At 39.5% G+C, this 11,810-nt stretch overlaps 1 protein-coding gene across 3 annotated transcripts in view; it reads right to left on the bottom strand.

Annotated features, from left to right (window-relative positions):
* Window positions 1–775: 775 nt before the first annotated feature.
* Window positions 776–11,810, bottom strand: part of LRRC63 (leucine rich repeat containing 63) — a 118,218-nt gene continuing 107,183 nt past the window's right edge. For all 3 annotated transcript variants that reach the window (XM_073670283.1, XM_073670278.1, XM_073670286.1), the window contains 2 exons: window positions 4,273–4,512; window positions 776–1,273 (listed from right to left, as the gene is read on the bottom strand). In XM_073670283.1, the coding sequence (XP_073526384.1) occupies window positions 1,090–1,273; window positions 4,273–4,512 (424 nt within the window). In that variant the 3' untranslated portion in view covers window positions 776–1,089. The remainder of the gene's footprint in view (window positions 1,274–4,272; window positions 4,513–11,810) is intronic.

Below are 11,810 nucleotides of genomic sequence, written 5' to 3' on the forward strand. Positions count from 1 at the left end.
TCTGACTTTGGTCTTGATAAAACACAGTGGACCTACACCAGCAGATGACATGGCTCCCCAAACCATCACTGATTGTGGAAACTTCACACTAGACCTCAAGCAGCTTGGATTGTGGCCTCTCCACTCTTCCTCCAAACTCTGGAACCTTGATTTCCAAATGAAAATTGCAAAATTTACTTTCATCTGAAAACATCTTGGGCCACTGAGCAACAGTCCAAGTCTTTTTTTCCTGGCGTTGTCTATTGGTCATGAGTGGCTTGACACAAGGAATACAACACTTGTAGCCCATATCTTGGATACGTCTGTGTGTGGTGGCTCTTGAAGCACTGACTCCAGCAGCAGTCCACTCCTTGTTAATCTCCCCCAAATTTTTGAATGGCCTTTTCTTAACAATCCTTTCAAGGCTGCGGTTATCCCGGTTGCTTGTGCACCTTTTCCTACCACACTTTTTCCCTACATTCAACTTTCCATTAATATGCTTGGATGCAGCACTCTGTGAACAGCCATCTTCTTTACCAATGACCTTTTGTGGCTTACCCTCCTTGTGGAGTGTGTCAATGACTGCCTTCTGGACATCTGTCAAGTCAGCAGTCTTCCCCATGATTGTGGAGCCTACTGAAACAGACTAAAGGACCTTTTTAAATGCTTAGGAAGCCTTTGCAGGTTTTTTGTTAATTATTCTAATTTACTGAGATAATGACTTTTGTGTTTTCATTGGCTGTAACCCATAATCATCAACATTAACAGAAATAAACACTTGAAATAGATCACTCTGTTTGTAATGACTCTATATATGAGTTTCACTTTTTGCATTGAAGAACTGAAATAAATTAACTTTTTGATGATATTCTAATTTAGTGAGAAGCACCTGTAGTTACACTACATTAACAAACATTTACACAGGTATAGCTAATAATTGGGAGTGTTTATTTAAAGGTTGTTATTGAACAGGTAGAAATGTTTGTCTAGGGAATCACTATGCTGGACTGAAGGAATAGGCCTGTAAATTGTAAGGGTGGCCGTTTGGGACCGGATGGGTTCTCTTTAATTAGAAAGATGTTGCTCATTTACTACTATGAAGAATGCGCGCTAACTGTCATATAGATGATGAGTAAGTGACTCTGTCTGGCACATAAAACTTCTGTAACAGGAGGGCGAGCAGCTATGAAACAGAAATGGTAGCTTGCGGATTCCAAAGATTTTCTCACAAGGTCGAATAAAACGAAGTCCTTCCCCTGATAAGACACCTCGGCAGCAGTCACAGACTGTTAAGCTGGGTAGAAAAGGGAACATCATATTAAAACCTAAATGTTCTAAACACTAAGACACACTAAAGTCATCTGCACACAAAACAGATCAACTAAAATAAGGAAACCCAAGAAACTACTTCAAAGCTTAGAGTAAGCAGAAGGACAGACTGGGACTATATATAAGATGAAACCTATGGATATACTGCAAATGTTGGTTGTCTCCCACATTCTGACTGACCTAAAGGGAACCTGTCAAGTGATTCATGCTGCCCAAAAAGCGGGCAGCATCAATCAGAGCATGGATGCACGAATGCAGCCTGGTATATTATTTTCCGCAATGCTCCAGCATTTCAGGGAAAACATATTTTGAAGATTCAGCAGGACCACAGTTAGAGATGAGGCTAGTCTGGTGTTTCCCCCGGCTGGCTTCTTCCTGCACCTCTCTAGATCACTGACAGATCTCTCCCGTGTGTAAACTGCCTCTAGCGGAGCAAGGAAAAGACGGCCTGGGATGATACCAAGCTGGTTTACTTGCATCTTCAAACTATATTTTCTTTGAAACGCTGGTGCATTTGAGAGAGAAATATATCTGGCTGCAATCGTGCATCCGGCTGTGAGTCATGCTGCCTTTGGTTTGGGCAGCATGAATCAGCTGTCAGGTTTCCTTTAATATTTGAATATGGCTCACATTTTTTATTATGGTCCCAAGGTTATACTTGGCTTTGCTTCTCATAGGAAAACACTGCGGCAATGACGCAATTTTATGTCAATTTGTATTGAAGCCCTAACCTAAAACTAGCCATGATGATGATCTATGTGTGATATGCATGAAGTCCCCCAACTGTCCTATGTTGGCACATGTTATATATTAGCATTCTCACTCCTGTGTTCCCACAGAAGATAAATCTCGACCACACACATCACCTCTTCTCTCCAGTTACACAAATGTGCACTCAGCATCACACAATGAGTATTTAGTCGCCAACTATCTAATGTGACTGGCTAGCTTCATATCTTGACTCATTTTTTTGTTTCCACTCCTTGTCTAGGCTAATAAAGATGCAATCAGGTGCATACTTCTAGGGGTGCTGTGATACAGTGGAGCCCGCACCACCCGCTCGGCATTGCACTTTCAATGGTATCTGCATCCTGGATGCAGACAAAGTTGAAGAAAATGATGGAAGAGGGAACCGTCACCTTCCTGTTCCATCAGTCGCTCTGTGCATCTAAGCTCTGAATCACAGTTCTTCAGAACACATACTGCAGAAATCGGGTCAGTGGGGGAACGGTAGTTAGGTGTGTAGTTTTTTTTAGCAATGATGGGGATATATTGTGTGTGGTGTATATACTGTGTGTGGGGTATATATTGTGAGGCCAATATACTGTGTGTAGGGGTGTGTGGGTACATCATAAAGTGTGGAGAGCTTTGGAGGCAATCAACTGTATGTAGGGGGACTATGGTGGAGCTGTGAGGGCATTAATATTGTGTGTGGTCCATTATACTGTGTACAGGACTGTGTGGGGGCCATTATACTTTGTGGAGGTCATTAAGCTGTGTGGAGGGCTGTGGGGGCCATTATACTGTATTATGGGACTGTGGGGCCATCATACTGTGTTACAGTCACTCGGGGGCATCATTCTTTATGGAGGCCATGAAAGTGTTATCATAGTTGATGAGAATATTAAGGGGCTTAAATAGGGGCAAAATAACTTTGTAAATGCTTCAATACATGCTATTTAAAAGTTGGGAGATACAGGTGCAGCTCACTAAATTAGAATATCATCAAAAAGTTCATTTATTTCAGTTCTTCAATACAAACAGTGAAACTCATATATTATATAGAGTCATTACAAACAGAGTGATCTAGTTCAAGTGTTTATTTCTGTTAATGTTGTTGATTATGGCTTACAGCCAAAGAAAACACAAAAGTCATTATCTCAGTAAATTAGAATACTTTATAACAGCTTGAAAAATGTTTTTAAAATCTGAAATGTTGGCCTACTGAAATGTATGTTCAGTAAATGCACTCAATACTTGGTCGGGCTCCTTTTGCATCAATTACTGCATCAATGTGGTGTGGCATGGAGGCGATCAGCCTGTGGCCCTGCTGAGGTGTTATGGAAGCCCAGGTTGCTTTGATAGCAGCCTTCAGCTCGTCTGCATTGTTTTGTCTGCTGTCTCATCTTCCTCTTGACAATACCCCATAGATTCTCTATGGGGTTAAGGTTGGGCGAGTTTGCTGGCCAATCAAGCACAGTGATACTGTTGCTTTTAAACCAGGTATTGGTACTTTTGGCAGTGTGGACAGGTGCCAAGTCCTGCTGGAGAATGAAATTTCTATCTCCATAAAGCTTGTCGGCAGAGGGAAGCATGAAGTGCTCTAAAATTTCCTGGTAGACTGCTGCGCTGACTTTGGTCTTGATAAAACACAGTGGACCTACACCAGCAGATGACATGGCTCCCCAAACCATCACTGATTGTGGAAACTTCACACTAGACCTCAAGCAGCTTGGATTGTGGCCTCTCCACTCTTCCTCCAGACTCTGGGACCTTGATTTCCAAATGGAAATTGGAACTCTGGCACCTTGTGGAGTATGTCAATGACTGCCTTCTGGACATCTGCCAAGTCAGCGGTCTTCCCCATGATTGTGGAGCCTACTGAAACAGACTAAGGGACCTTTTTTAACGCTTAGGAAGCCTTTGCAGGTGTTTTTGTTAATTATTTCAATTTACTGAGATAATGACTTCTGTGTTTTCATTGTCTGTAAACCATAATCATCAACATTAACAGAAATAAACACTTGCAATTGATCACTCTGTAATGACTCTATATAATATATGAGTTTCACTTTTTGTATTGAAGAACTGAAATAAATTAACTTTTTGATGATATTCTAATTGTGTGAGATGCACCTGTAGATGTACATGTGGCACCCTAATCATAAAGTGTAGCTAATGCACTTTGTACTCCCGACCCTAATTTGGTATTATACGTACAACTCAGAACATGGAAGGACTTACCTCTGTAGTATGTGAGTCACTTCACTAGGAATAGCTGTGAAATAGCGAAACATGTTGTTTTTGCCAAAGGACATGGCTGCTAAGTCCATTAGACGTTGTGGTTGAATGTGGGTGTTTTCTCCCCAGAACAGAGGGTGCATCCGATTATTCCCCACACGTAGGTGTTTTATCTTCAGCTTCAGTGCTCCACAGGGTAATGCAGGTAAACTATTTCCTTCCACGTTTAGGTACTCCAGCGCCCTAGGAAGATACACATTATTCCATTTACACATGTCCCGCAGATTCTTTATTTAGCCGAAAAACCAAAAGTTTTTCCTGTTGCATACTTTTGCATTGCCATAGCCCCATTTCACCAAACCGAATCCCAAAGTGTGTGCTTTTGGCCTCCATCTGACTGCTCTGCAGCCTCATAATTTTTTATTTAACGGCATAGCTAAGAACAGTGTCTTATGCAGAGGGCCACCACAAAAAATCCTATACTGTGCGGTATACTTTTTTTTATTTTTGCAAAGGGTACCCATTGTGGACAGATGTCTAGGCATCCATCCAGACTGTGGCCCTTTTTGGGTGTATTCCTCTTAAGCATATACATCTAAAAGTGGCTACAAATGCTATATGCAATAATAGGGCATGCAGCACCCATATTACATAGATTGTGCTTAATATTTTCATGGTGAAAACCTTTAAAAAATTATCTGCTTATTGTTAAAAGGAATCTGAAATCAGGTTTTTGCTATGTAATCTGTAGAGATAGAGACCCTGATTTCATGTCACTTACTGGGCTGCTTAATGTACAGTAGTTTCAATAAAATCAGTGTTTTATCAGCAGGAGATTATCACTAGAGGAATAGTTGTATTGTGCCATGTAGTCCTCATGCGCTGTGCAACCCCATCCTGACCACTGATTGGCAGCTTTCTACCTATGCACAATGTACACAGCGAGCTGTCAATCAGTGGTGTGGGTGGGGTTATACAGAGCTCTTATTCAGAGAATTAGTAGATTCGCAGGACAAAAAACTGTGATTTTATCAAAACTGTGAAAAAGCAGATCAGTAAGTGATACATCACTGGAATCAGAGTCTCTGTTCCTATGTCATGCGGCTCTCAGATTACATAGCAAAAACCTGGCGACAGATTCCCTTTAATTAGACAGATATCTAGATTGATTGCATTATTATAATGTTATAGTCCAGGACTAGCTAAAATCACTAGACCAAACAGATAAATTTAAGCTAAAGCACCCTCATCCAGGGAATAATGCTGCAAGAAATTTTCACACCAGACCATGTTCAGATAACACGCATTTAAGACAGCCTGTTATGTCTACAAATCAGTCATTTTCTTATGAGGAAAGTATGTGGTTAGCAGATGAAATGGCTTTGACCCTGATGTAATCTGCTACTTCTGTATATGCAATTAAAAAAAATAACATTTTTTCTCAATTAGAAAACTCTTGTGAAAGATAGTATCATATTAAATTTTTTCTAGATTTATAAACTGTTATTTCTCCTATATATGCAGGAATGATCTGGACCACATATGCTGCACATGGATCAATACCGGCAATCTACATTCATCTAAACCGTGTATGCTGCAATATATATTTTTTTGTTAAAAGAGTCTCTCGACAGTAAGATGCATCTTTACGTTATGTAATTGCAAGAAAAATAAAATATATATTTCATGAAACAGCTTCATTTACAGGTAGGAGCTTTCCAACAATAAACATACAGGGAAATTCTTACCATTGCCCTGTAAATCAATTTACAGGATATAGCCTATATTATTGGAATAGTCTGGCTTGTGAAGCCAGAAATTCCAAAATGTTAGAATATACTGTACACTAAGGCCCCGATTCACTAAGGGTAGCCAGTCTTAATGAAGGGAAGCGCTGGAGTAAGAGGCCCAAATTGATTAGGAGGTTTGCGCCTCTTAGTGAATTTGGCACATCGTACCACTACCATGCATTGCTGGTGTAACTTAAGTCTTTTTTATGGGGTAAATTATGATGAATTTATCAGGTTTCGCCACGCCCTGTCCCGTCCCAGCTTTGGCAAAGCTGGTCAGAACTGGGGTAAAAATGCCAAAAGTCAAAACTTTTTGAGAGGTTCAAAAACGACTCCAGAGTTCTGGCAAAAACTTTTTGATAGATCGGGGCCTAGACTTCTTTACTCAAGCATCATTGGATTATTGGCTGGGTTATCATCCTGGATCATCCAGCAGCCATGGATAAGTTTATAAAACACCCACATAAGGGTTGAGAACCATTAAAAAAAGAAATAGGGAAAAAAAACACTATAGGAGCAGATTATATTTTAACATTTTATTCTGAATCAGATTTTTTTTTATTGGTTAAGTTTTGTTTAGTCCTTATTTCTGCTAAGTGAAATCTTGAAAGTTGATCTTTTGAAGTTTAACATTATATTGTAGTTGTGTGCTGGAACCAAAGTGTCAGATTATCAATCTTTCTAGATTTAAGGATTTACACGGTATTTGTATATTGTCTTGTAAACTGAGAATCACTTGAAAGGGAATCTGTCAGCAGGATTTTGCTATTTCATCTAAGGGCAGCATGAGGTAGGGGCTGAGACACTGAATTCAAAGATGTGTCTCTTTTTTGGCTGAGTGCTGTTGTTTACTTACAATTAAGATTTTATCATTAGGAGATAATCACTGCTGGACTTCAGCAGCCTGTGAGCCCTGGACTAACCACACCCGCTCCTCTGATAAGCAGCTCATTGTCAATATACAATGTACATGGAGAGCCTGGTGTAGACGGGGTAAGCTTTCTCAGCTCTGCTGCATCTATGAACTCTGATGTGTCACAACTGCTGCACCCAGTAACTAAGTGATAGATTATTGGAATCAGGCTGACTTACCCTAAATTATGCTACTCTCATATTAAATAGCAAAAACCTGCTGACAGATTTCCTTTAATAGGTAAAACTGTAGTCACCTGGTACAAGATTGATACCTAATATCAATTCCTGACTTATTTTAGAATGAATATTTTTTGTCAACGTTGCATGGATTGTAATTAGAGGAGGTTTATATTGATTATTATTTTTTGGTGCAGTGTTCCACTTGGAGAAATCTAGTTTAAGACTATTCACGTCGGAGGTTCCAGTAACACAAAACCTTTATATATTGCATCACTGATGATGTGGATGTCGTGAATACTTGTTTCCTGTCTGCCTTTTACCTCTTTATTAGTCAGGCACACACTGTTCTTTTTACTCAATTACAGAACTATTTGCATTGACGCATTTTGCAGAACAGCATCATATCGGCACGGTTCAGCAAAACTACTGTATTGACCATCTACTGACAATAAAAACCTGGGCTAATGTTCTGGACTGAAGTGAAGTAAAGCATGTGACTAGTGGTTGAAGAACAAGAAATACCACAGCTAAACATATAAATGTGATGTATCGACATGAGCATGACCCTAAAAATAAGATAAGGAAAAAAATAACTAGGCTTAATTAGCCACCAACAAAATGATCACAGTACAGTAGTGAGTCATGGCCGAGCTAATTAGCATCACACTGACAGGTAAATGACAGTTTTACACACCACAAACCAGGCTGTTAAATGACCGCCGATTGACTACATACAAGAATTGTCATGTAGCGACAAAGGACTGTGTGCACCTACCTAATCACTTGAACTAGGGGTACCCTAGCCTATCCCTGTCCCCTGGATTATCCTGGATGGTGGAGACGCCAGGGTTTCATACCTTGCTATGCTCCTATCTTAACCCTTATCTGTTCCCTCCCCCACCCAGGGAAGCGTGAGGCTGAAGTGTATTGGAAAACACTAACCAGACAGGCATGGGTTAACAGACAGGGATAGAAGAAAACTATAATCATACAAATACATTCACAAAACAACAGAGTGAGAAATGGGAGGAACAGGAGGCACAAACCAAATGGGAGAGGATGAGGATAAAAATGCAAACCAACTCCATGCAGCAATCTCCTGAAAAACTGTCCAACTGCCTACTCCAAACACTGAACTTCTCCTTCAACACCAAACCAGGAAGTAAAACAACTATCACTGGCAACTCCCAAGTGCCAGTGGTGAGCATAAATACCAGAGGGGAGTGGCCAACACAGAACAGCTGAGACAATTCAGGATGGAGAGCTCCAGGAGATCAACTGAACTGATTAACCCTTGCAATGACAGAGCAAGGAAAACTTGCACTGTTTAATAGGATGGTGAAGCAGTTCCAATCAGTGCAGGAGTTCGTGTAACCAGACACCGCAATCTTCTGGCCCCTCTCTGTCCCAATATCCCCATAACAAGAATATCGCCGATCGTTCCTGATCTGTTTAAACAAGCCAACCAGAATTCTATGCGCGCAAAAAAAAAACATTAAAAAAATAATCTTTCTGTACCCATAGAATATCTTGTCATCAGCAGTATATGTCCTGTTTACATGGGGAACTTGCATTTCGCTGGTTCATCAGGTGTTTGCTGGCCTGTCCAAATGGGCAAATAGTCAGGAATAAACTACAGTATCATACTTTTCTCCAATTATAAAAAATCTAAACAAGAAAACAATAAAATATGTTGTATATAAAATATAAATATGTAAAATGGTATCACCACATCTGTCGTTTGACACAGTAGTACCAATATAAACGGCAGCATACCCTACAAAAAAGCCATCACACTAGCTCCATTGATTAAATAAATTATGTCACCTTATTCTGAGAACCATAACTTTATTTTATTTTTTTTTTAAGTAAAAGAAAAAATAATAACATTATGAATATGACAAATAATACTACTACTCTATAAATTTGGTATCACCATTACCATACAGACCCAAAAAAGAAAGCTAGTATGTAATTTTTACTGCCCAGAGAACCCCATCAAAACAAAACCCAAAAAACAATCCTGAAAAGTTACGGAATGACTTTTTTTATTCCATTCCACCCCAGAAAAATAAAATCTTTTAAAGTTTTTTAATACATTATATGGTACATTAAATGTATCAGAAATACAACTAAGTTTTACAAAAAAACAGGGACTCATTTGGCTATGTCATAAAAAAAAAAAGCATAATCCTTGAAAGACAGTGATGGAAAAAAAAAATCGCTGCCAAAAATGACTGTAGTGCCAAATACATGAACAAAACAGTGAATATCACAACTTGTTTACCAAATTTTTAGTTTTTAATCCACAACTGGCATAAAAGTTAACGAATGTTCACACTGTGTCTTTTTCCAGTGTTTTTTGAGAAGTCCACACAAAATGCACAAAAGAATCTTCCTATTCACTTCTATGGAACAACTTGATGTTCATATATTCAGTTTTTTGAGCGTCTTTTAAATACTTCAGGCTTACAAAAAAGGCTGGTAGGAGAAAAGTTAGTGGATGTCACTTCTTTGAAACGTCTCCTAATCAAAAAACGCTACTATCTAGGCATTGTCAATCAAAAGGCTGCAAAAAAAAAAGCTTCATGGAAACTAAAAACTCCACAAAGCTCCCCAAAGAAGGAGAGTTTCCTGAAGTAGTTTCCGCTAGAAAACTTGTTTTTCTTTGACAGGCAAAAAAAAAAACCTCAGTGTGAGCTCACTGTAAAGTATTTTTTCAAGTTTTAATAATTTTCAGGAAAATCTTTTCCTGAATCACTGAAAAATACATTTTCTAATTTCAAAGCTATGTGTATGACCTCATTTTAAAATATTTTGTATATATTATATTATATGAAATATATTGTAAGTGTGTTAATATACTCACTGATCGCTGCCTTCCCCAGTTTCCAGCGCCTCTCAGGTCCCCTTCTGCTGAATCTTTTCTTACAAAACTATATATTAAACTACTCAGCTCCCCCCACTCTGTGACATGCTGCAAGCAGATTGGTCTGCGACAGGTTCCCTTTAATAGCTGCTGCTGTAAAAAAACGGATTGCATACAGACTGCACACGGAAGTGGAAAAAAAAATTGTCCCATTTTTCTGGATAAAACTGGTGCTTTCCTAAACCATCTTCTGTTTGAAAAACTCAATACACTGGTGTCTAAAAGATGTCCTGTGTACATACCATTAGTTTTTTACTGCCTGTATGCTCCTCATTCAAAAGGGATTTAGCCCCACAGGGAGGCCATCGTTTACCTCTAAAGAGTGCATAACTTAAATTTTGCACAAAAAAAATTGTTCTAAGGGTTCTTTGAGACGAGTGCATCTTTGTTCCGTATGCTGTACATAACAGACAAATGGACCAATGCAAGTCAATGGGGTAGTTGACATGAAATTTTTTCCATGATTGTCAGCATGTAAAATTCGGTGCGTGCACTAGTTTGATTTGTGTTTTGGATCAGAACAAAGTACAATCAAACAAGCACACATCATATAGAAAAGGATAACCATGAACATACAAGTAATATGCAAAATATAAAAATCTGTATAAAATGCATTTATAGAGGCTAAATAAGACAAACATCCACGTATTATAAAAACATCTAAAAACAAAAACGATTGCACAGGACAGCAGACAATGTATCTGTGTCTGTCACGGGGATACTGCGACAGAATGGGGTCAGACGATCGCAGCGTCTGGTGACACATACACCTGCGGTTGTTAAAACGGCTTCACCGTCCTATTAGCAGTTCTGGCTTTCTTTGCTCTGTTTCTAGAAGAGTTAAACTGCTTAGTTGGACTCCTGGAGTTCTCTGTCTTTTTGTATCAGCTGTTCTGAGTTGGTTACTCCCAAATTTAAAAACACCCCTCCTTGCTTCTTTCTTTTCCAGTGATAGCTTACCACTTCCTGGTTTGGAGTTGAAGGAGAGTTCAGAGTTAAGGGCAGACGGATGGAGTTGTTTTTAGGAGATTTCTGTGTGGAGTTGGTTTGGGTGCATTTCTCCTAATTCTCTTCCCATTTGGTTTGTCCCACCTATCCCTCCCTTGTTTCCCACTCGGTTGTTTTGTGAGTATATTTGTATGATTGTGGTCTTCTTTTATCCCGGTCTGTTTTCCCCTGTCTTTCAGGTTTGTGTTATTTCATATGCTTCTGTCCCATAATTCCCTGGGTGAGGGGAGGAAACAGATAACTGTTCATATAGGAGATTAGCAATGTACGAGACCCCGGCATCCCCACCATCAGGGGTAATCTGCAGGACTGGGATAGCCTAGGGCTCCCTTAGCTTGAGGTACAGGGTAGGAGACAATTCTCCCAGGAAATCAAACTGCAATATCGTGACAGTGTCCCAGCAGACCCTCCTATACCCTATAAGGCAAAACAGTATGTGCTAATAGAGGTGAATTCAGCAAAACTTATATATATGTATGCCTGTGAAAAGGAAACCCACAATGACAACCCTGAAGCTGACTACTAGTGCAGGAATAACATGCTAATACATTAGATAGATGCTGGGAAAGAAAGTTGTTTCTGTGCTCTCTGGAGTCACGACAAATCATTAGTATGGATAAAAATGTAGGTTTAGTGTCTACGCATTTCAGAGTCCACCGACTCCTTCCTCAGGACAACCATAAATGTATGGTTGTCCTGAGGAAGGAGTCGGTGGACTC

This window comes from Phyllobates terribilis, unplaced genomic scaffold, assembly GCF_046119375.1.
Source record: "Phyllobates terribilis strain yellow unplaced genomic scaffold, ASM4611937v1 Scaffold_2__4_contigs__length_985480577, whole genome shotgun sequence".
Classification (NCBI taxonomy): Eukaryota; Metazoa; Chordata; class Amphibia; order Anura; family Dendrobatidae; genus Phyllobates; species Phyllobates terribilis.